This window comes from Rhinatrema bivittatum, chromosome 6 (assembly GCF_901001135.1).
Source record: "Rhinatrema bivittatum chromosome 6, aRhiBiv1.1, whole genome shotgun sequence".
Lineage (NCBI taxonomy): Eukaryota > Metazoa > Chordata > Amphibia > Gymnophiona > Rhinatrematidae > Rhinatrema > Rhinatrema bivittatum.
In genome coordinates, this window is record NC_042620.1 from 106,736,949 (window position 1) to 106,763,102 (window position 26,154).

The 26,154-nt window shown below is 46.7% G+C and overlaps 1 protein-coding gene across 4 annotated transcripts in view; it reads right to left on the bottom strand.

Moving 5' to 3' along the window:
• LOC115093645 (FAST kinase domain-containing protein 1, mitochondrial-like) overlaps positions 1-26,154 on the bottom strand; it is a 143,119-nt gene that overhangs the window by 68,720 nt on the left and 48,245 nt on the right. For 3 of the 4 annotated variants that reach the window (XM_029605687.1, XM_029605685.1, XM_029605686.1), the window contains exons 5-6: positions 7,743-8,141; positions 1,856-1,966 (exon numbers count right to left, since the gene is read on the bottom strand). In XM_029605687.1, coding sequence (XP_029461547.1) covers positions 1,856-1,966; positions 7,743-8,141 — 510 coding nt within the window. The remainder of the gene's footprint in view (positions 1-1,855; positions 1,967-7,742; positions 8,142-26,154) is intronic. The other variant, XM_029605689.1, reaches the window with a different exon arrangement.

Below are 26,154 nucleotides of genomic sequence, written 5' to 3' on the forward strand. Positions count from 1 at the left end.
AGAAATCTCTGATGACATTCCTGGATCCCTATGTGGAGGTAAGCCTCTGTTAGATCCAAAGAAGCCAAAAACTCGCCTTTGTGGACAGCCGCAATGACGGATCTCAACGTCTCCATTCGAAAGCAAGGGATACACAACACCCTGTTGACCTGCTTCAAATACAATTTCGGGCGAAATGAGCCCTCCTTCTTGGGAACAATGAAGTAAACTTTAATAAACCTACTAACTCAGGGGAACAACCTCCCTGAATTGGACCATCAGAGGAATTAGAGACTTCTCTGGGGCAGCTGTGTCTCCGAGATATGGTGCTTCTCTGGAGACGAGGGAGAGTGACCGGCCCACCGGTGAATCTGCCCCCTGATAGCTCACCGGGCAGGGGACCAAGAGTTACTCCGGGAAAAGGCTGTAGGGCAATGCCCTGCCTTGCCTGCCTGTGTCCTTTGCTCTTTTTTTTTTTTTTAATAATTGATCTAGTCAGAGGATTCTCCGTTAAGTTTAGACCATACCTGTTAGAGGAATCCACCCAATTTAGAGATGATCAGGACCGCAGGTTATGCTCTCTCAATCTGCTGGAGTCAGAGAAATACTGAGGGATCGCAGGTGGCACACCAGGTTAGATGGGAGGTATCTTTTCAGCTTTTCTCTGACTCCATCTGCTGGAAGAGAGGCATGACCCAGCAGTCTGGACTGATCCTGGTATGTACAGGGAACTCTAAGTTGTGTTTATTTTTCATGCTGGATTGTATGTCATAAGAACATGCCATACTGGGTCAGACCAAGGGTCCATCAAGCCCAGCATCCTGTCTCCAACAGTGGCCAATCCAAGTCTTTGCTGCATGCATTTTAATGTAATTTTATGATTGTTGATTTATCATCTGCACTGTACAGAACTATTTTTGGAAGATACAGAATATAAGATTTTAGATGTTTTAGTGCTTATTTGTACATTTCTGTGGTGTCACAGCAAAATAATTAAAGACCCATTTCTGCACAAGAATTTCACCTTCCTTTTCATTTTTTACCCTCCTTGTTCACCACTGAGATGAAACAGGTCATTAAATTGGCAGCGCCATGGGCCCTACTGCAGAAGGTACTTCACTGCCATAAAAGAAAACCAAGAAATTAGTTGGAATTGAAGATTTTCTCAGGCATAAATATTTGCAGGGCAAACTGGAGTTTACCTAAAGAGATGTAGTCTGTGCAGATTTTACAGGATATCTGTCATTTCTGTTTCCCCCACATGAAAACAAGGATCAATTCAAACTTACCATTCAGCCAGGGCTGGACTGGAACAGGCTGAGGTCCTAAATTATGTCAAGTTTAAAGGAGGCTCTATAACATTACCGAAAAAATGTGAAACTTGAAATTTTGTACGATTTTTATATTTAGAGGCCCCCATCATAAACTGAGGCATTAAACTATAGCTTACATAGCTTGTGTCTCAATCTGAAACTGTATTCGGCTATGCATGGGTCACATGGAGGTACCTAGAAAGCCACAATCATTGAACCTTGTGCCATGGAGTTATGAGAGACCCCATTACTGGCTTGAATAAGTCTGTTATTTTCAGTTTCTTCAACTACATAAACAACCCACTGTGCTTTATCTATAGGATCAAAAAGAAAATTGGGAACTTTTTTTTGTTTTTGGTTCATCAGTTTTGGTCAAGAAAATGTAGGCTCTCCTTATACATACTACTCCAGTTTATAGCATGCCTGGCAACATCCGAGCCAGGCAAGGCATCCACATTTCTGAGAACAAACGTTAAATGGAACTAAATCAGAAGTACTTTCACATACCATACAGATACATGAGACCAGAGACACATTCAGAGCAGAAAAGTGGGAACATTTACTTTTCAATCAGCTGTAGATTCCTACACTCCATTTCCTCCAGAGTGCCTGCTACCACCAGCACCTGCTGGGGGCTGAGTTCGTCTGCCATGAGCAGTGCATCCGCTTCAAGCCTAGAAACAAAGTCAGAGAAACCTTCAGTTCATAGCATGAGATCTGTTTCAGGCGTGTCCACAAAAAAAAAAAGACAACATTTCTTGTTAACAGAGCTCCATACCATTTAGCAGGTCTGATAAAAAATATTGTACTTTACAATTCCAAATTTAATGTATACATTAAAAAAAAAAAAGAAGTTTGACAGAAAAGGCATATAAACATATCTAAAGAAAGTCCACAGTATATCACTTGAAAACTTTAGGGACATCCAAAATTAAAATAAATACAACTATAGCATGAAAAGGCCAAGGAGAGCTAGGAATTTGGTTATAGGGCTGCACTCCAGATACTAGCTAAAACACCCCTCTCGTACCGTGGACTCGCAGGAGGGGCAGCTGCTACCCTCCTCAGTGCTCTTCACATTCATTAAAGGGGGCAATTTTTAAAGCCAAAAGACGTTTTTACCAGTGTAACATTGCCCATCCTTAATGTGGGCAATGTTACACGCCTCTTAACATGGTGTTCCATGTTAAGAGGCGTGGTTTTTTAGGCAAGGAAAACAAGACGCACAGGCTGCAATTTAACATCTTATGCGTGTTCTTTTCCACTCAAAAAAAAAAATGCCGACATGCAAAGCGGGTGCACATGTATTATAACTTGCACCCACAGCGACTCCTAGCACAAGCAAGGTCTTTTGCATTGAATCTCGGAGCAAAGCCCACAGGTAAAAAGTGCCCGCAGACTTTGTCCTAATGTGGACACTTTGAACATGGCCCCTTATATCTATTAAAGACCGCCACAAAGACATCAAAGTATTACGAGCCTGCATCATTTACAAGTATTTCTTCCAGGTCTTAACTCACTTTCCCTTCTCTCTAGATTGCTTATTATGGTTTCTTGCCCTTTGCTAACTTCCTCCCCCACCTCTCAGCAGTGCAGTTCTAGACAAGGATGGGAAAGTTCACTTTTATGGAAAAAAAAAAAAAAAAAAGAACACGACGTCAATGGTGTGAGCAAAAATCTCTTAAGCCATTCAGTTGGAAGTTAGAATTTCATATAAGTGTTGGGCGGATACTCTGGAGATTTACACAACGAAGAGAGAGACGGAGCAGCTTGCTGCTTAATTGTAAGGTAATGGGAAAAACTCACAAGCTCTCAAAAAGATTAGGGAAACAGGAGTTTGGAATTTAATTATGGAAAACACAAACTTACACAGATTCTGGGGGAGGGGGAGGAATCTTCCTAAATTAGATGAGAGGGTCCGGTTGTTGCGTTCGTGCCACCCTCGCTCCACCCTCTCTACCTTTGTGGCGACTCCCTTCGGCTCCGACGGACAGATGCTGCCGCGGCTTCTCCCTGCCTCTTCGTCCCGGAGTCCCCAGGCTGGCTTGATGCTACGGATCCATCATGTTCCTGATGACGTAAAGGCGCGCGCGCTCCAGACTTTGTACCAGCAAGGGCGTGAATCTCGGGGGCGTCCCCCCGTAGTGATGTCATCCGTTTTCCATTTAAAAGGTCTTTGTTTGCTAACCTCAAACGAGTTAGCAAGGAACTCCAATGGGACTTGCTTCGGCAGTCCATGCTACTTGCAACAACGATCCGAGTGAGCAAGGGGAAACCTTTCTCCACTGCTCGGCCTTTTCAAACTTACCAGGAGTACCCACTCCTTGGGGGCTCCGCTCTCTCTTCTTGATTTCAGATTGCTGAACGGGATCCGGTACTCGCTCCTCAAGGGCCTACGTTCCTGAAGACTCCAATTGCCTGGAGGCGATCGCAGACGTGAACACAGTGAGTCCTATTACTGACAGGAACCGGTACTCGCTCCAAGAGGGTCCATGTTCCTAATCTCTAAGACTCCCTTCAGTCAAGACGCTTATCGCAGGTATGGAGACAGTGAGTTACCATTGTAGATTGCAGGTAGGAACCGGTACTCGCTCCACGAGGGTCTATGTTCCTAATACCTTTCTCAATCTCTCTTTTTCCTCAGAAGATATCGCATACCTATATCTTATGGATTACTATTACAGTTTAACAGATAGGAACCGGTACTCGCTCCATGAGGGCCTATGTTCCTAAACCTCTCCTAGCCTCTCTTCTATTCCAGAAGCCATCCCATAACAGTTATTGTGAGTTCTATTTCAGACTACCTACAGGAACCAGTACTCGCCTGCGGCTCCTGTTCCTGAATACTGAAGACTCTCTCTGTTGCATAAGAAGATATTACAGATATCTACAATTGTGAGTGTATCATCTACCACTGGTTATGCCCAGCATACCCTGTCTACTCACTACCTATAGTCTCTCCTTACAGCTCAGCAACTCAGAGATCGTAATTCCAGTATCAGAGGGACTTCAGCCTTTCACTTTCATACATTTCCAATTCTTCTGAAGATATTCTCTGTTTTTGTAAATATATCATGGATCTGATTCTTTCTGTATTAGGGGCACTGTTAGTGTGGGATGGGAGGCAAGTGGAGGAAACAAATGGGATTTGTTTTGTTTCTCGTTTTCTTAATCTGCAAAACAGAGCTGCTGCTCTTAATTATATTGCTGTGACAAGTGAAAATATAGATTAAAAATATTAACAAAAATATTCCCTTTTCTAATTCCTAACTTTGTTTCATTCTTAGGACAGTGTTCTCTCTCTTTTCCCTTTAGTAGAAAAGGAAGCAGGCGACCCCAGATGCACTCTCACGCCCCACATCTTGTTTCCATTTTTTTCTGACGCTTAGCTCCTGACTGCTGGTGGGAGCTTCACAGTGTGAAATCCCTGCTGCTGTGGCACTGATTACGCACAGGAGCTCTTACAGAGCTGGCTCTGCTCCATGCCTCACTCCTACCGCTGACATGCTAACAGACTGATTGTCTTAAAACGTGCGATTTACATTTTAACAAAAAGTTCCACAAAGAACCAACAGGCTGACTCAGTACGGTGCACTCGGCCGAGCGCACTGTTTAGCACCCGTTTGGTTGCGCGTTTTCGACGCACGTCTATTACACCTTATACGCGCGAAAACTAATAGCGCTCATCACATGCACATGCATGCTGATGAGCCTATTAGTTAGTCGCCCGGGATACTGTGCTTGGCCGCACATTTTACTCTCAGAAATGAACGCTGCCCAAAGGTAGGCGTTAATCATTGACAGCACCGGGAAAGTGTACAGAAAAGCAGAAAAAACTGCTTTTCTGTACACCCTCTGACTTAATATCATAGTGATATTAAGTCTGAGGTCCCAAAAATAAAAAAAAACTTAAAAAAAAAATAAAATAAAATCTGCCCGCCAGTCGGCGGGTGTGAAAACGGTCGCTCAATTTTGCCGGCATCCACTTTCCGAACCCGTGGCTGTCAGCAATTTTGGAAACCAAGCCAGTAAAATTAAGCATCTGTTGTCGGACCCGCTGACAGTCGCCGCTTCCGCAAATAAGGAGGCGCTAGGGACGTGCTATTGCCCCTAGCGCCTCCTTATTAGCGCAGGCCCTAATAATTAGAGAATCACGCGCCCAGGAGAGGTGCCTGGGCGCGCATTGGGACAGTGGGCGCTCAACACGGAGCGCCGGCTCTCCCGCACTTTATATTGAATCGGCCTGCAATGGAGCTAACTTTCCAAAACACATCTGTGCATACAAGTGGATCCAGGGATAATCCATTAGGATTATCTTGCACCCTCACCCCCCATCCTTCCCCGACAACTGAGCGTGGACAGAATGCCAACATAAAAGTTATCGAACACACACAGTAATGGCAATCTCATGACATTTCCTCTGTTTGGAAAGCAGGTTAAAAAAAAAAATGGGGCACTGGAAAGTGCTTCTTGGCCCCCTCTTCAAGGGAAAAAGCGATATTTTAACATTTTTCAAAACAAATTAATTAGTCAATCCTGTCACAACAAATCTTACGTAAGCTCCGCTGATCCTCAGGCACCACTCCAATATGTCTGCGTGTACACACTACAGGCAACAGAAGGGAGCATCGTTCTGACGCTATAAAGGGCAAAATTAGGATAAAAAAAAGACAACCGCCTGGGGGAGCAAGGGGGAGGAAGAGTAGAAAGCTGAAGGAATAGTGCCAAGGAACTAGTTTACAGATTACTAGAGCGTTTTAAACAATCTACCTAATATTCCTACTTTAATACAAATGCAAAACTGTAAATAAAGGACTGGCGGTTCTAGGCATGGGGCACCAGGGGTTGGATTCCCGGGCCCAGTACCTGCTCCTCAGACTAGGGAATGATGTGGAGACAGCGTGTACAGCCACCATCACTTCAAAACAACACTTGCAGTTCTAGAGGGAGCTGCAGCCCCAGTTACAAGACTGACCTAGGCAGGAGAGGAAAGAGGAAATGAAAAGGTGGGGAAAAACCACAGGCAGCAGTAAATGTAGCTTCATTGAAGCACAGCCTAGGTAAGGTAGGATAAGATTGAGTTGGAATCCCAAAAGCAACAGGAGAAAGCTGCCAGGCCTCAAAAAAACACATACAAAAGAAAAAACAAATAAAAATACACAGTAAATGTGGTTAGAGAGACACTAGTCCTGGGGGAATTCTGCGCTACTGCGAAGTGCAGAATTTGCGCAGACTTCCCTCCCTGTGCAGCAGAATTGCCAAATTCTGCGCAGAAAATAGCAGAGGAGACCCCGGCATGCCACAAATGGAATGCGTGAAGACGAAGGCCTGCGTGTGCTGCGGGACGCGCTCCGCTTGCAGCGAAGATGAAGGCCCAGGTGTGCCATTCGCGGCAAAAATGGAGGCCTCCGTGTGCCGCGAATAGAGAGTGTGTGTGTGTGTGTGTGTGCGAGAGAGGAGAGGGAGAGGGGTGTGAGAAAGGGGAGGGGGTGTGAGAGAGGAGAGGGGAGGGGTGTGAGAGAAGGGAGGATGAGAGAGAGAGGAAGCCTATATGAGGAGATTGTGAAGGAGTACATATGTGTGTGAGAGATTGGGAGCTTGTGTGTATGAGAAAGGGATCGTGTGTATGTGAGGGTGCTAGCCTGTGTGAAGGGATTTGTGTATGTGTGAGACAGAGCCTGTGTGAAGGGGTGCGTTAGAGAGAGACATAGGTAGCCTGTGTGAGGATGTATGTGTGAGAGAGAAACGGAGCTTGTGTGGGCGTGTATGCAAGAGAGAGGGCCCTGTATGAGGGGATGTGTGTGTGTGTGTATACAAGAGAGTGAGGGAGCCTGTATGAGGGTGTGTGTATGTTTATTAGAGAGAGGGAGGGACAGAAGGAGCCTGTATGAGGAGCAGTACTGAGAACAAGGTCAAACTCTGGGACTGGCAACAGAGTGGAAGGGGTTGAGCCTAGAGGTGGACGGGAGAGATATTGGCAGGTGGAGGAATTGGAGCCTGAGAGGGCAAAGTGGCCAGGGGAGTAGGGAGAGTGAGTGGAAGGGACACTCTTACAGTGAATTTCTAGGGAAATTCTGCTCAAAACATTTAAAATTCTGCATCTTTAAGTAATCACTTTTTTCTGTATTAATTTAAAATGTAATTACTTAAAGACTATCATGTAAATTGTGTTATTTTGACCAATATAAAGTTTGCAGAATTTTAAGTTTTTGTGCACAGAATTTTAAATTTTTTTGCTCAGAATTCCCCCAGGAGTAAGAGACGCTTAGTAAAAAGGAGGGCTGTGTGACAAAAAGCATTTTTCCTTTTGAATTATGAGCATTGCTTCTGTCTCTCAGAAGCAAGAAAATATCCTCTACAATTGAATAAATAGAATATGTAAACTTCCATATACTAAAATTTTAATTTCAGCCCATTTGCTCATAAGAGAAAATAAACCCTTGAACTTACCTCTCTCTTACCTCTGGCCCTGCCAAGGGCCCTAAAGCAGCAAATAATTTGGTGAAGCTGAGAGAATCATCGCAGCTGTCAATCAGCTCGGTCAACCGCTGCCTGGCAAGCAGGCGGAATTCAGAGTTATTGAACTGCAGAGCCTGGTACAGGCCCAGAATGATGCTCAAGTTCTCAGCATCAGTTTGGCTGCAATTCTGAAGGAAAATCCGGTTGCATTTCTCTAGCAAGGGACGATAGCTATGCCTGATGTTGCGAAGAAACTGCACTATCCGCCTTGTATTGTTAAAGCTCATGGAGTCCTGGGCATCAATGAGAGACTCTGCTTTCTTTGTCAACCGATCCCGCAGCCTCTGCGAAGTGACAGCCGAAATGCTAATCATCAGCACGGACAAGACCCTGAAACGTTTCACAGGAAGATGGTTTGCACACGTTCCTTCACAAACAAAGGTCAGACAGTTGACTGTGTTACATTGTCCTTCCCTAGCTACCATGATGTAATGAGCACATTAAGGCTTCATTCAGTCTAAAGCTGCGTTACTCGCTCTGAGCAATAGTACACTATAGGTAATGGCCTACTGCCGAGGGGATTTAAAACTCCCTGCTTCATACACATCAGACCAAGGCTATCATTTGAGGAGGGGGATCCTTGGGGGTAGCAAATTCATATCATGACAGGCACGAACCTCACTCTTAAGCCAGGGTATGCTGTATATGATCCCAGTCTCTCAAAGTTTCCTGCTATTCCTCTTCTTAATACTTGCATTGTGCCAAAGAGAGCTTCCTTCTGGAGCTCATAAGGTAACATATGGCGGCGTGCTTGGATGTTCTTTCTGATCAGGGAAATGGTGCCCAAAACAACTGGGGTTCTTTCTATATCTTTTGGCCGCATTTTATATTTCAGTCCCTCAAACTTTAGTTTAAAACATTTTTAGTTATTTATTTAAAATTATTCATCACCCACGTATCTCAGCCAAAGCCATCCTGAGTGAGGAAACGATACACGCTTGTGACATCCACATCTGCCATTAAAATAAACAGGTCACTGCCATGCTGCCCTTCATCAATCTCAGACCGGTGTCACCTGGCACCTCAAGCATTACTAGAACAAATTCAGCTGAAGCGTGCCATCAGGGAAGGAGAGTCTTAAAAACAGGAGGGGCGGGCACATTGACTCTTTGAAGAACGTGAGAATTATACCAATACCAACAAAGCAGGAGGATAGGCTATCTAAGAAAGCCGTTGGGGCAACAGTATAGATTAGATGCCAAAAGATAGTCCAAGTATGAGCTTTATTTGAATGGAGACATAAATTTTGTATATGTGCCCGACTCAGGCCGAGTTTCGCCCCACATGGGGCTGCCTCAGGGGCTGTATGTAGATGGTCTCAATATATATGAGTAAACACTCTTAAAATGAGTGCACAAAATATCCGGTAGTCTGGTGGTTTTACTGGGTGAGGTGTTTCAGTATCGTCTCCGCTCAAATCACTGTCCTTGCTTAAATTCGAGTGGAGACGATACTGAAACGCCTCACCCACTAAAACCACCAGACTACCAGATATTTTGTGCACTAATTGTAAGAATGTTTACTCATATATATTGAGACTATCTACATACAGCCCCTGAGGCATCCCCATATGGGGCGAAACTCGGCCTGAGTCGGGCATATATACAAAATTTATGTCTCCATTCAAATAAAGCTCATACTTGGACTATCTTTTGGCGTCTAATCTATACTGTTATACCAATACCAAGCCAGGTCAACTTAAAAGGAGCAGTGCTAGCTGGATAGTATCAACAGATCCACTGTATGGGTCCCAAGTCTCCTTTCTTTCTTTTTCTTTTTTACACAAGATCTCTTCTTGGCCTTTTCATGGCCAAGGTCTAGAACAAGATCTGAACCATAAGCAGAGAGAGAGAGAGAGAGAGAGAGAGAGAACAGTTCAACAGCACAGCAGGCAGGCACAAGGTATTAAAGCACTGAGGTAACCTGCTAATTTTCGTTCCTCTAGTACCATGGATCAGTCCAGACTGTGGGTTATGTCCCCCTTCCAGCAGATGGAGTCAGAGCAAAAACTGAGAGGGCAGTCCCTCATGACTGGTGTGCCCTCTATAAACCTTCAGTATTAAGAATATCTAAATCAACAAAGAAAAACCCCTTGGATGGATCAATACAAAAATGAATATCAACTAAATTGAACATCAAACTGTAAATCTGAATAGGCAAACTTGCAATGTGAACTCTCAGACTGTCCCAAAGAGGTCCTGAAATGATTACACAGTCGAGCTGAAGGATTAACCCAAAGAAAAAAACCCCAAAATCCTTAGGGTGGGTGTCTGGACTGATCCATTGTACTACAGGAACGAAAATTAGCAGGTAAGGAAAGAATTTTCTTTTCCCTGTACGTACCAGGATTAGTCCAGACCGTGGGATGTACCAAAGCTTCCCTTAAATAGGGTGGGCCACTGATATCCCAGCTCGAATGACCCGAGCCCCAAAAGAACCAGAGGTTGTTGATTGCAAATTCAAGCGATAGTGATGCGCAAAAGTGTGCAAAGACTTCCAAGTGGCCGCTTGGCAAAATTCCTGCGGAGAGACCACTCGGCTTTCTGCCCAGGAAGCTGCTTGAGCTCGGAGAGAATGGGCTTTAATACCGTCTGGGGGCTAACGCCCCGCGCCAATGTACGTAGTAGAGATTGCTTCCTTCATTCATCGGGCAATGGTGGTCTTTGAAGCCTAGTTCCCCTTCTTGGGACCACTCCAGAAGACAAAAAGATGATCTGATAAGCGGAAGTCGTTAGTAACTTCCAGATATCGAAGGAGGACTCGCTTGACATCTAGGCGCCTGAGCTCCTTAGAAATCCTCATCCTGGAATGATGGCAGTTCCACCAACTGATTCAGATGAAAAGATGAGACCACCTTTGGAAGGAAAGATGGTACGATACCAGAGGATACTCTGGGATCCATAGAACAGAGATAAGGCTCTCTACATGACAAGGCCTGCAGCTCCGAGATTCTGTGAGCAGAACAGATGACAACCAAGAAAACTGTCTTAAGAGTCAGGTCCTTGAGGGTAGTGCTCTACAGCGGTTCAAAGGGCGGCCCGCCAAGAATACGAAGGATCAAAATCAAAACTCCCCAAGGGGCATAAATTGTGAATCGGTGTTTCACATGCTTTACTCCCTTCAAGAACTGGACCATGTCTGGGTGTGTCGCAAGAGGAGGGCCATCCCGATGATGAACTAGAGCACCTAAGTCTGCCACCTGAACTCGGAGAAAATTGTAGGCTAATCCCCTCTCCAGCCCTTGCTGTAAGAATGTCAAGATCTGGGCTATGGTCGCATGCTGTGGAGAGAGATGTGAGGACTGGCAGCAAGCCTCAAAAACTTTCCAAGCTCGAACATAGGACCTGGAGGTGGAAGGCTTCCTAGCCTTGAGAAGAGTGGAGATAACCGCCGCTGGATACCCTCGTCTCCTCAGCTAGCGCTGTTCCAAAAGCCAGGTCGCTAGACAGAAGCGATCTACCTGGTCGAAAAATACTGGTCCCTGCCGTAGGAGATTCAACAGATGCCCCAGGCGCAGCGGGCCATCCACCGCTAGGTTGACTAAGTCTGCGAACCACAGCTGACTAGGCCACTCCGGAGCCACGAAAATCACTGGCCCCTGGTGACCCTCTATTCTTCGGAGCACTCTTCCCACCAGGGACCAAGTCGGGAACACGGAACGTAGGATGTTCCTCGGCCACGGGAGGGCTAGAGCATCGACACCTTCTGCTCCGTGCTCCCTTCTGCGGCTGAAACAGCACGGAGCCTTTGCATTCCTTTGTGTGGCCATCAGATCCAGATGGGGAGTCCCCCATCGCGTGACGAGTAGTGCCACTGCCTCCTAGGACAGTTCCCATTCTCCGGGATCTAAGCGCTGGCAACTTTTAAAAGCCACCTGAACATTGTCCACCCCTGCAATGTGAGATGCCGCCAGATGAGACAGGTGGAGTTCCGCCCACGGCATCAGCTGGTTCATCTCCCGAGTCACATGGGGACTTCTTGTTCCCCTCTTACAATTGATGTACGCCACAGTCGTGGCATTGTTGGAGAGGATCCGGACTGCTCGGCCTTGTGCTAGGGGCAGAAAACGCTGCAGCGCAAGGTGGACTGCTCTTGTCTCTAGATGGTAGATTGGCCAAGTTGCCAGTTCTGGTGTCCACTGACCCTGTGTCGAGTGCTGGCCGCACACTGGCCCCAGCCGGTAAGGCTGGTGTCTGTTGTAACGAGTACCCATTGTGGAACCTCGAGCTCTACTCCTCGAAACAAATGATCCAAGTCGAGCCACCAGGTCAGGCTGTCCTTGGGTAGGGGTAGTATCGGCAGAGGAGCCTGAAATTCCTGAGATACTGGCTTCCAACGGGAGAGTAATGCTCTTTGTAAGGGACGCATGTGGGCAAAGGCCCAAGGCATAACATCTGTCATGGAGGCCATGGAACCTAGCAACTGGAGAAAGTCCCAGGCTGTGGGAAGTCGGAGGTCCCAAAACGCTGAACCTGAGCAAGGAGGGATTGGGCCCGCTCCAGATGAAGAGAGCCTGTGTCTACTTTGATGTCGAAATGAGCTCCCAGAAAGTCGAGGGACCAGGATCCATTCCTTCCTCAGGGCCGCCTTCACCACTACCATCACCATGGTAAAGGTGCGAGGAGCAGTTGCCAGGCCGAATGGCAGGGCCTGGAACTGTAAGTGCTGCCCCAAAATCTTGAAGCGAAGGAGGCGCTGATGCTCCTTCAGGATAGGGATATGAAGATAAGCCTCCTTCAAGTCCAAGGATGCCAGGAACTCTCCCCAGTGCACCACAGCAATCCCTGAGCGCAGAGTTTCCATCCTGAAGTGTGGTATCTTGAGCGTCCTGTTCACCATCTTGAGATCCAGGATCAGCCGGAAGGAGCCTTCTTGCTTGGGGGCTACGATGTAGACTGAATAATGGCAGAGTCCTTGTTCCAGTAGTGGCACCGGAAGAATGGCTCCCAGATCCAGGAGGCGATCTAGCGTTCGACGAACTGCACCCTGTTTCCTTAGTCCGCACTGAGAAAAGACAAACCTGTCTCTGAGAGGTCGAGCAAATTCTAAAGCATAACCGCGCTGTAGAATATCCAGGACGCCCTGGTCTGAGGTGATTGTGACCCACTCCTCGTAGAAGAGCGACAGGCGTCCTCCTATCCAGGGAATCGAAGAGTGGGCCAGCAATGTTTCATTGTGAAGATTTAGTGGCAGTCCCTTGGGCGAGGATGTCTTGGGCTGATCCTCATCCCCGAAAGGAATGAGACCAGGACTGTGATCTAGACAAGGGAGGCCTGTGGGACACTGGCCGCACCTGGAGGAAGCACCGTTGTCCTCTGAAACAATTCCGCATGGAGCTGTCCATTCTGGATCTCCGAGGACGATCTTCCAGTAACTTAAGTACCTTATGCTCCCAGAGCGACTTAATAAGTTGCTCCATCTTCTCTCCAAACAACAACTTACCCTTGAAGGGAAGGAAGCAGAGTTGAGACTAGGAGGAGGAATCCGCGGACCAGGTCCCGAGCCAGAGGAGGCGCCGAGCTGAGACTACGGAAACCATAGAGCTGGCCAGGACCTGGAGAAGATCATACAGCGTGTCCGCACCATACGCTATGACGGCTTCTAGCCTTTCTGCCTGTTGTGCCTCCCCTGGAGGCAGGTCCTAAGTCCCTAGTAGTTGTTGGACCCACCGGAGTCATTCACGCTGCATCAGGGAGCTACAAACAGCAGCCCGTACTCCCAAGGCGGATGCCTCAAACACTCTCTTCAAATACACCTCAAGTTTGCGGTCCTGCAAATCCCTGAGGGCTGCTCCTCCAGTCACAGGAATAGGTGCCCTAGCTGTGACTGTGGATAATGTCGCATCCACCTTCAGTACCTTAAGTAGTTCCATGGACTCCTCAGGGAGTGGATACAATCTGCCCATCACTCTGCCAACCTGCAGAAAGGCCTCCGGTGTCTCCCACCCCCTGGACAGCAATTGAAGGAGCATAGGATGAAAAGGAAAGTCTTCGAAGGTGGCTTGAGCCCTGGTAGGACGGGATTCCCCCCTCTTTAGTGCAGTGCTGGTGGCAGGAGCCTCCTGGGGGGCCTCAATATCTAATCCGGCCAGGACATGTGTGATAAGCGGAACCATCTCATCGCTCTGGAAAAGGCGCAGAACCCGAGGAACATCCCCTTCGACTTGCACCGAGGGCGTCGGGTCATCTAGATCAGGGTCCACTGCAGGGTCAGTCAGGGGTGGAGGGTCAGGACCGGTTGGATGGGCAACCAGCTGAACCCTAGAGGATCCTGAAGGGGCCACTGGAACGGCAGGGCCAGAATACTGGTGCTGTACCAGGTTGTGACGGTACCGATCTCAGAGGCCCCCCATATTGACCACTTTAGGAGGAGGGGGAGCCAAAACCACATCCTGGTGTTGGCTGAGCCTTGCCAAATAAGCCCCATGCATCAGCAGAATAAATTCTGTGGAAAAAGGCTCCGGGGGAGGGATGGCTGGAGGGGGAGGGCCGGAGGGTCCTCTGAGGGCGGCTCTGCGTCAGAGAGGTGCGCCGGAAAGAGAACCGGAGGAAAATGAGGTCCGTCCAAGTCTGAATCCCCCGGAGGCAGCGCTGGAGCAGCAAGTAGTGGATCCAAGATGGCCGCCATTCCCGCATTGGACGGGAACGGGGCCAACCTCCTCAGAGCCTGGCGCACATTTGCGCGCAAAACAGACCGCTCTCTAGGGCTCGAGGTGCCCTCCCTGCCAGGGAGGCACCGAGCACACAGGCCTTCCTGGGAGAGCCGCAATCCGGGCTCCCCCCAGGCGCTGCATTGCGTCAGCCGCGGCATGGAGGCAAGTAAAGAAGGGCTTGGAATCCAGACCTCCAAAAACCTTCAATAGCAGGAACAAAATTAGTCCTGCACTGCTTGACTAACTTTAACGACTCGTTCCGTTTTGTTTTTTGTTTTTTTTTCAAGCCAGAGGGATGTCGCATCTCTGAAGCTTAGGGGCTACCCTGAGGAAACAACATCTCCAGGCAGCGGGTCGATATCGAGGGGGAGAGGTTGGACCACCAACTTCACCCCTAAAGGCAGCAAATGACAGCCCTGTAAAAGGAAAGTTAACAAACTGACCCCCAAAACAATACAGCAATAAATAAAAAAGATGACAGGTCTGTCACTGAATGAAAGCTCTGCTTGCAAGCCTGCAGCAGGACAGCCCATAGAAAGTAGAGCAAAGCTACAATGAAAAGCCTTTGCCTTTCTTTTTTTTTTTTTTTTAAATAAGATCTATCCAAGTAAAAAGTGTTAACAAAAAAACAGGAGAAATAAATCAACAAAGACTATTCTCACAGAAAGAAAATGGAAAAACCGAAGGTGCAACCCGAATCTGCTGGAGTCAGAGAAATACTGAAGGTTTACAGAGGGCGCACCAGTCATGAGGGACCGCCCTCTCAGTTTTTGCTCTGACTCCATCTGCTGGAAGGGGGACATAACCCACGGTCTGGACTGATCCTGGTACATACAAGGGAGCGACAGTTACAAACATGGACAGAAAGCATGGGGGTAACCTGCATGGAGCGGCAGTTACAACCCTATAAAATCTCCCTGGACAAGCTGGATAGACCATTTGTATCTTTTCCTGTTATTATTTACTATTGGGCAGATACAGTACAGTGCGCTCCAATGCCAAGCCGCACATTTTACTTTCAGAAATTAACGCCTACCCAAAGGTAGGCGCTAATTTCTTCGGGCACCGGGAAAGTGCACAGAAAAGCAGTAAAAACTGCTTTTCTGTGCACCCTCCGACTTAATATCATGGCGGTTTCCGAGCCCGTAGCTGTCAGCGGGCTCGAGAACCGATGCCGGCAAAATTGAGCGTCGGCTGTCAAACCCGCCGCTCCGGGCCAAAAGAAGGCACTAGGGACGCGCTAGTGTCCCTAGCGCCTCCTTTTGCCTGTTTCTATTGCCGGACCTAATTTAAATACTGAATCGCGCACACAGGAGAGTGGCCTGTGCGTGAGCCGGGAGAGCAGGCGTCCCGTGGACTTTACTGAATCAGCCCATATGTTACTGTACCCAGGTGATTGTTTTCTGTCGTCTTCTCTGTTTAAACAGATTTCTTTTTGGCTGGGATTGAGAAGCTGTACAATACAGGAGGTTAATGCACTGCCACCTGATCCCACTGAGGGCACAAAATCATAAGAACCTGGCCAAAAAAGAAAAATAAATTGCTGTTAAAAAAAAAAAAAAAAAAAAAAAGTATTTCTTATTTAACTTGAAAGAGTGCTGGATTTGAAAATGACCTTTCAAAAATAATTTGCCTCTTCTTAAATAGATGAATTTAAAGGGGGTTAGAGGGTAAATACTAGTTTATGCTACTTTAGTTGATCTTTAATCCATTTCTGTATCAATGTTACTGCATGGAAACAAACAGCTCCCAACAAGCAACTGAAATAGAATTTTTTTTTTTTTTTTTTTTTTAAACAGAGAAGGCATCCAAAGGTTTCAACATTTCTTCTTGATCAAGTCACTGTGGGATCTATTTACTAAAGCGCAGTAAGCAGCATTCTTACCACATAAAAATAATAGATTCACTAAATGCACGAAGGTGGGAATTGTGTTAACACAGAATACGCTAAAATAGTGCAGCCTGCATTGACTCTGCACATGCTCAGAAGCCCAGTTTACAAACAAAATTAAAATTTCATCTCTATCTATAAAAGTTAAAATGAAAGTAAATTTAAACTTAACTCATGCCGCTAATAATTGAATTGCAAAAAAATTAGAAATGCTCTGGTCTAGGGTGTCCAAATCACAGACCCTTGCACCAGAGTCCTTTACCAGAGAGCCTCACAGTCCCCCACCCACTGAACTCCACTTCTGACAACCCACTAACATATTCCATTAATGCCCCACCCAATAACATACCTTTCTAACTCCCCACCCCAGCCTAATGCCCCACCTCATTAACCACCATACTGAACCCCCAAAACACAGTAACTTACCCCATTGATCCACTAAACTTGGTACCATGTATTATTGACCCCCCCAACACAGTAATGTACTTGACCACTCATACCCAATAATTTATCCTATAGATTCCCTAAATCCACTAACATAAGAAAATGCCATACTGGGTCAGACCAAGGGTCCATCAAAACCAGCAACCTGTTTCCAACCGTGGCCAATCCAGGCCATAAGAACCTGGCAAGTACCCAAAAACTAAGTCTATCCCATGCTACCGTTGCTAGTAATAGCAGTGGCTATTTTCTAAGTCAACTTAATTAATAGCAGGTAATGGACTTCTCCTCCAAGAACTTATCCAATCCTTTTTTAAACACAGCTATACTAACTGCACTAACCACATCCTCTGGCAACAAATTCCAGAGTTTAATTGTGCGTTGAGTGAAGAAGAACTTTCTCAGATTAGTCTTAAATGTGCCACATGCTAACTTCATGGAGTGCCCCCAAGTCTTTCTATTATCCGAAAAAGTAAATAACCGATTCACATCTACCTGGTTCTAGACCTCTCATGATTTTAAACACCTCTATCATATTCCCCCCTCAGCCGTCTCTTCTCCAAGCTGAAAAGTCCTAACCTCTATAGCCTTTCCTCATAGGGGAGCTGTTCCATTCCCCTTATCATTTTGGTCGCCCTTCTCTGTACCTTCTCCATCGCAATTATATCTTTTTTGAGATGCGGCGACCAGAATTTTACACAGTATTCAAGGTGCGGTCTCACCATGGAGCGATACAGAGGCATTAGGACATTTTCCGTTTTATTCACCATTCCCTTTCTAATAATTCCTAACATTCTGTTTGCTTCCTTGACTGCTGCAGCAACTGAACCGACGATTTCAATGTGTTATCCACTATGACGCCTAGATCTCTTTCTTGGGTGGTAGCACCTACTATGGAACCTAACATTGTGTAACTATAGCATGGGTTATTTTTCCCTATATGCATCACCTTGCACTTATCCACATTAAATTTTATCTGCCATTTCGATGCCCAATTTTCCAGTCTCACAAGGTCTTCCTGCAATTTATCACAATCTGCTTGTGATTTAACTACTCTGAACAATTTTGTGTTATCTGCAAATTTGATTACCTCACTCGTCGTATTTCTTTCCAGATCATTTATAAATCTATTGAAAAGTCCCAATACAGATCCCTGAGGCACTCCACTGCCCACTCCCTTCCACTGAGAAAATTGTCCATTTAATCCTATTCTCTGTTCCTGTCTTTTAGCCAGTTTGTAATCCACGAAGGACATCACCACCTATCCCATGACGTTTTACTTTTCCCAGAAGCCTCTCATGAGGAACTTTGTCAAATGCCTTCTGAAAATCCAAGTACACTACATCTACCGGTTCACCTTTATCCACATGTTTATTAACTCCTTCAAAAAAGTGAAGCAGATTTGTGAGGCAAGACTTGCCTTGAGTAAAGCCATGCTGACTTTGTTCCATTAAACCATGTCTTTCTATATGTTCTGTGATTTTGATATTTAGAACACTTTCCACTATTTTTCCTGGCACTGAAGTCAGGCTAACCGGTCTGTAGTTTCCCCAGATCGCTCCGGAGCCCTTTTTAAATATTGGGGTTACATTAGCTATCCTCCAGTCTTCAGGTACAATGGATGATTTTAGTGATAGGTTACAAATTTTTACTAATAGGTCTGAAATTTCATTTTTTAGTTCCTTCAGAACTCTGGGCTGTATACCATCCAGTCCAGGTGATTTACTACTCTTCAGTTTGTCAATCTGTGCTCCCCAACCCATCTCACATTGCCCACCCAAAACACACTAACCATTCCTACTTGAGGAATATAAATAATAGATTCATCATATCTTTGAATATCATGAACTTTGAGGACATGCAGATGTCCATTACAAGATAAGTGATTTTTATTGCAAATAAGAAAAATTTACAAAAAGAAATATTCAGCAATGACCAATGATTAAAATCCACAGATGCAGTCCAAAAATCATTAGCACTCTGTTAATGAGTGGAAACAGCGCCTTTGTTAAGATGAAGGGCAATCATAATTTGAGTCTCATGTGATTAAATAGTGAATCGTTTTTTTATATCACATTAGTGTTCACCCACACAGGTTATTTGGATAATTATATTGTCACTTGAGGAATATATCAATTGATTAAACTAATTAAAAAGAGTACTGTAGCTTTGTATACTGAACCCTACTGGGCTAAAATAAGCACAATTACTCTAAGTTGAACCAACTGATGCATTCCCCAAGTAGCAATTGTGTTTTGTCTAGACTAGAGCTTTCCAAACTTTTCATGTTGGTAACACACTTTTTAGACAAACATAATTTCACAAGGTAATTCAGTCTACTAGAAAACCAGAGATTAAAGGTTAAATGAACGAAATATATTTCGACAATTTATGTATGTTTCCTTAAATATATACATAAATAAAATGTTTCACAACACAACCTATCTCATGGAAACCTTTCATTTATATTAAAAATATATAATATTCCAAGTGCTATTTTCCTAAAAAACAAGCCCAAGCACATGTCTGTCCCCCACACTCATTTCTCTCCCCCCCCCCCCGCATATGTCTGTCCCCCACACACCCATCTCTCTCCCCCCAGCCCATATCTGGCCCCCACAGTCATGTACCTCTTCTTTTTGATTGTTGCCAGTTAAGTGCTTCACTCCCTTCAGGGTTCAAGCCTGCCGTGCTGCATAACACCTTCCATGATCACCAGACACTTGCTTGCAGTCAGTACTCCTCATGGCCAGGCGTCATTGGCAGTAGCAGCCAATGAAAGGGACAGCTGGGCTCAAGTCCCACCCACCAAGCCCAAAAAAACCCATGATTGACAGCAAAAATCGCCCAATAATCAGCAACCCACGAACTGAAAAAAAAAAGTGAATCGCTAGAAAAGAAAAAGCCCAAACTCACATCGGAGTTGACGGCGCGGTGCGCGACACACCTGCACACTTCAGGCAACACACTAACGTGTCACGATACACAGTTTGGAAAGTTCTGGTCTAGGACTGACCACAAATCACATCTAAGGGAACTCATTAGATAAGACACTTCTGGCTAGACTATAAACAGCTGGCATAGAAGGAGGGTTTTTTTTGTTTTTTTAAAGGCAAACAGAGAATGAAGAGAGGAAGGCAGAGGCAAGGTAAGTGGGTTGTAGGACACAGTGGTGTGCTTTAGGATTTTGGGGAACACTCTGGGACTGAGTAGGGTGCGTTGTTGGGTTTGGAGGATCAGTGGTATATATTATTGTGTTTAAGGGGTCAATAATGTATGTTACTACATCTGGGAGTCAATAGCGTATATTAGTGGATTGGGGGGCTCAGAGATAGATGTTGGAGAAATTATTTACCTGATAATATCATTTTCCTTAGACGGATGGACTCAGGACTAATGGGTTATCTCCCCTGCAGCAGATGGAGTCAGATTTCAAAGCTGATGTCACCCTACGTACAGCCCTGCAGTATTCTCTTCAAAAGCCACTGTGGACATACTAATGAAAAAACTTGATTAAAAATATCATAAAAAACGGGTAACTGTAACTTTACTTAACCAAACACTGAACCCGAGTAAGAATATTGATGCCCTGATCTAGGGATGAATGATGGCTTACCCGTAATCTCTTGGAATCGATATTCACGCCAAGGGGGAATCCTTGTGACTGTTCTTGGGCAGCTGTGGACAGGATGCTGAGTCCATCTGTCTACACTAAGAAAAACGAAATTATCAGGTAAGTAATTTCTCCATTTCCTAGCATGTAGCCAGATGGACTCAGGACCAATGGGATGTACTCCCGGTCGGGGTGGGAGGCTGCCCATGGTCCGGTTAACACCGCCCTTGCAAAGACTGCATTCTCTCAGGCCTGTATGTCCAGATGATAGAACCTGAAGAAGGTGTGCAAGGAAGACCAAGTAGCCACTCGGCAGATATCGACGGGAGACAGCAGCCTAGCTTCCGCCCATGAGACTGCCTGAGCCCTAGTGGAATGAGCTTTAACCTGAGAAGGTAATGGCTTTCCTGCCTCCACATAGGCTCCTGTGACCACCTCCTTAATCCAGCAAGCTATCGCAGCCTGCGAAGCTGGTTCGCCCTGCTTCCTTCCACCGTGAAGGACAAACAGGGCTGTCTATCTTTCAGACCGGTTCGGAAACTTCCAGATACCACACAGAATGTCTACAGACATTCAAATGACTGAGGCGGCAGTATTCTTCTGCATTCTTGGGCTTGTCTAGGGATGGCAACGAAACGGACTGATTCAAATGAAACTCCGAGACTACCTTGCACAAGAAGGATGGAATAGCATGAAGCTGTAACGCTCCTAGAGTCATCCGGAGGAACAGTTCCTGACACGACAATGCCTGCAGTTCAGAGATGCAACGTGCCAAGCATATAGGCACCAGGAACACAACTTTCAAGGTTATTAAATGCAAGGAAAGACTGTGCAGCGGTCAAAAGGAGGGCTCTGCCAAAACTTCCAATACTATATTAAGATTCCTCAAGGGAACTGGTCACCATAGGGGTGGCCAGAGGTGCTTCACCCCTTTCAGAAAAAAGGCCACATCCGGATGAGCCGATAGGCGGGTTCCGTTCACCTCGCCCCTGAAACAGGAGAGAGCCACTACCTGGACCTTCAAGGAGTTAAGGGTCAAACCTATATTCAAGCCGTCCTGCAAAATTCCAGAAATAGTGGGATTTTGACCGCCCAAGAGGGGACACCATGTTCCTCGCACCAGGCCTCAAATAATCTCCAAACCTGCACATATGCTAGAGACATAGAGAATTTCTGAGCGCGGATTAAGGAGACAATTGCTGCCGCAGAATATCCTCGCTTCATCAGGCAAGCCCTCTCAAGGGTCAGACCGTAAGACAGAATAGAGTCAGATCCTCGTGAAGGACTGGTCCCTGTGTGGTGGGAGGCAATGGGAGGTCTCCACCAGGAGTCTCCGCATGTCCACATATCATGGACACCTGAGCCAATCTGGAGCTACTAGTAGGACTAATCCCCTGTGGTGCTCAATTCTGCGAATGACCCTGCCCAGCAGGGGCAATGGAGGGAAGGCATATAACAACTCTTCTTCCGGCCAGGTCTGAATGAGAGCATTGTTTCCCAGGGACCACTGATCTCTTCTGTGACTGAAGAATTGGGGAACCTTCACATTGTGGATTGCGGCCAGCAGGCGATGGACAGTAGACCCCAGCGATCTACTATCAACTGAAAGGATTTGGCAGACAATGCCCACTCTCTTGGATTCAGACTCTCCCTGCATAGAAACTCTGCTCTGATGTTGTCTTTTCCTGTGATGTGGGAGGCTGAGATCATCTGCAGATGTATTTCCATAAGGAGATCTATCGCTTGTGATACCTGCTGACTCTTGGTTCCACCCTGGCAGTTGATGTAGGCTACCGTCGTTGTGTTGTCCGACATTACACAGATCGCTTGACACTGGAGTCTGTGGTTGAACTGCAGACATGCCAATCTGACTGCCCAGGCTTCCAGGCGGTTGATGTTCAAGAGGTCCTCTTCCTCGGGCCAACATCCCAACGCCATCAGTTCCTGACAGTGAGCTCCCCAGCCCCAGAGACTCGCATCTATTGTGAGGACCAGCCAGTTTGGGGAGAATAAGGGTACACCCCTGCTCAGATGAGCTTCCTGCAGCCACCACTGGAGCCGAGAGCATACTCCTATCGTTAATTGAAGGCGAATCGAATAGTCTTAAGACTGCGGGTTCCAACATGATAGTAGTGAGCATTGAAGTGGTCAAATGTGTGCCCTCGCCCATGGCACTACTTCCAATGTTGCCGCCATCAAACCAAGAACTTGGAGATAGCGCCACACCATCAGGAATATTGTGCTCATCAACTGACGCAGTTGGGTCATCAACTTCCTTATCCGCGTGGTTGGAAGACCTGCCCTGCTTGGTGTCAAACCGGATTCCCAGATATTCCAAGGACTGGGAGGGCTTGAGACTGCTTTTCTCCAGGTTTACGACCCAGCCGAATTCTTGAAGCAAGGAGGTCAACCTGTTTGTCACCCGGAGACTCTCTTCCATGGACTTGGCCTGGATTAACCAGTCGTCCAAGTATGGGTGCACAGGATTCCCTCTTTTCTCAATGGTGCCGCTACTACCACCATAATCTTGGGAAATGTTTTGGGGGCAGTGGCTAGGCCAAAGGGCAGTGCCTGGAACTGATAATGGCGGCCCAGTACCGCAAAGTATAGGAAATGTTGATGTTCTTGACAGAATAGAATATGTAGGTAGGCCTCGGATAAGTCCAGGGAGGTTAAGAATTCTCCCGATCGTATGGCCATTATCACGGAATGTAGGATTTCCATGTGGAAATAATTCACTTGTAGATGTCAGTTGATGCTCATGAGGTCCAGGATGGGGCGAAAGGAAACTTCCTTCTTGGGTACGAAGAAATAGATTGAATAACACCCCGTATTTTCCTGGGGTGCAGATACGGAGATTATAGCCCTCATCCTGAGGAGCCTTAAAACAGTAGTCTCCACTGCCTGCTTCTTGTGCTGGGAGTGGCAAAGAGGCATCATGAACCAGTTGAGGAGTGCTGTGAAATTCCAGCGCATATCCTTCTCGTATAACTTCCAGTACCCATTTGTCAAAGTGATCTTGACCCACTGCTGGAAGAAGAGGGACAGTCGACCTCCTATCTCCTTGTTCTGATGTTGGTCGGCAAAATTTCATGGGAGGGTCGGGACGAACCTGAACCCAAGCCTGTCTCTCTCTTGGGCTGTCGACTACGAAAGGACTGAGAATCCCCAAAGGGCCGAGACCTCTGAAATGTCAAGTTTCTGTAGGGGCAAAAGCAATGTGGGCCCCTGGATCAACCCCTCATAGGCGAGGGGCGCTGTGACTGCTTTCTCTTATCTTCTGGTAGCCAGGAAACTGGAGATTCACCCCATTTACTGGCCAGCTTTTCCAATTCACTTCCGAAAAGGAGTGATCCTTTAAAGGGCATCTTTGTAAGATTTGCCTTGGAGGTTGCAATTGCTGACCAATTCCATAGTCATAACTGTCTTCTGGCCACCACCACTGAGGCCTAGATCCAAGCCTGCATCAGCTAAGAAGGCCACAGCAGGTTCCATAATCGTTCAGTAATTCACCCGAGTCATCCACCTCCTGAGAGAGGAGTAGGCACGAACAAACTACCAGGGCACAACAAGAAGCAATCTGTAAGTTCATTGCCACTGCGATAAAGGCCTGTTTAAGGATGGTCTCCATCTGTCTATCGTGCACATCCTTTAAGACCGCTCCTACATTCATTGGGATAGTAGTTCACTTAGACATGGCACAGACCAGTGCATCTACTTTAGGGAAACACAAACGCTCTCTCACTGTTGGATCCAGTGGGTATAGAGCTTCTAATGCTCGTCCCCTTTAAAACTTGCTTCTGAGGCATCCCATTCCAGGTCAATCAACTCCTGGATGGCTTCCAGCAAGAGGCTTTACGTAGGGAAACCAGAATGGGATTCTTCTTTGGTTCGGTCATAGAGTCCGCCCCAGGGACTCCCAGCATCTTCAGGGTCTGGGAAATCAGGGCCGGCAATTCATCTCTAAACATGGTCCAATATGGTTCTAAGCCAAGGGGAATTTCCACATCTTCCAAGGAATCCGTAACCTCATCTTTGTCCGTGCCGTCCAGGTCCCTACCAGGGATACCCTTGATGAGGCGAAGCATGCTCAAGGTCTGCTGATAGGACTGGGAGAGGAAGGGCTTACCGGCTGAGGTTCCGTCTGGACAGGGGCATGTGAGGTAACAGACTACACCTGTACAAAGGCTTGAAGGCCCTGGAAAAATTCCACCCAAGAGAAGGCATCAGAGTCCATGCCTAGCCCATGAGGTACTGGGGTTGGCACTGATGAATTTCTCTCTCCCATGGATGACCCAGTCATGGGGGTACTCAGATCCGGGGTACTTCCAGTTAAGGCTATGGCTAACCCATCCTCTGAACGGGAAAAGCGGGCTTAGTAAAGTCCAGGGAGGCCAACTCCCCCTGGGCTTCCTCACAGTGCTGACATAAGTTGGAATCCAGGTCAGACTGTGAAGCCCTAATATGACAAGCAGCGTAGAGAGAAAGGCAGCGGCTTGCACTTAAAATTTTATGTGCACAGATTTACAGCACCTAGGTGGGATGTGGCAAGGTGCAAACGCAGCCCATGCGCCCGGCTTTACCTGTATTCTGAGCTTAGTAGGTTATGCACACAGAGCCGACACACTGTGCGTACAGACGTTCTATGGAGGCTAATACAGCACACACAAGGATACGCGCAAGATGGCACTGCCGCGGCCTACCATGCAGTGCGCCAACCAAGCCTAAAGCGGGACCTAGCCCACTGGGGAGCCACTCAACCCACTCAGAAGCCCACTTCCCCTTACCCCAACGGAATCGGGAACGTCGTCAGTATGGCGCGCCAAGCAAGGAGATTGGAGGAAGTCTTATCGAAAACTCCTCCAAACGTCTCAGCGCTTACCAGCTGAGAACAGAGATGGTCTCCAGCTGCAGGGGGAGAGGGCTTTGCCCATCACCGCCGTGCTCAGCTTCCTGCACCCGTTGCCTTTCAGCTGCTTAAGCAGCAAAGTCCACGCCGGGAACCGGCTACCGGTCCAAGGCACACCTCTGAAGGATCTTGGAAATTGCCTCAGGAATTCTGAACTGTGGGAAGGACCTTAAGGTATCACCGTAGAAGAGCAGGGCTCAATTTTTACTCCAATTTAAATGTAGAATTTCTCCTACCAAAAAGTACAGCAATTCCCATAGGGATAGGTACATCCACTATCTGCTGGAGACGGAGAAATAATGAAGAGCCGAGGTCACTGCAGGAGTGTATGTAGGGTGACATCAGCTTTCAAATATGACTCCGTCACCATCTGCTGGCAGGGGAGCATAACCCATTGATCCTGAATCCATCTGGCTACATGCTAGGAAATAAGGTGTAAATGGGGAACATTACTGTGTTAGGAGTTCAGTGCTGTACTAAATTTAGGGATACAGCAGGGTGTTAGCGAGTCAAGGGTCTCAGTGGGTGCATTAGTATGTTGGGGTTATTAGAGGGGTGCTTCAGTGGGTTTGCGGGCACAGTGGATGGGTTGGTTGATTGTTGAGGTGCTTTAGGGGTTGGGAGATTTAAGTAGGCAGGTTGTTAAACTCTCCAGTAAATGACTGATGCAGGGGCCCCTTACTCAGCCTTTCTAGGTGTAGGGACCCTACCTTGCACTTCCTAGATGTGGGTACCCAGATCTGGATTCCTTAAATTGGAAAGCCTTTACAATTCAGTGATTAGTAATTTGCAACCTATCACTAAAATCATCCATTGTATCTGAAGACTAGAAGGTGA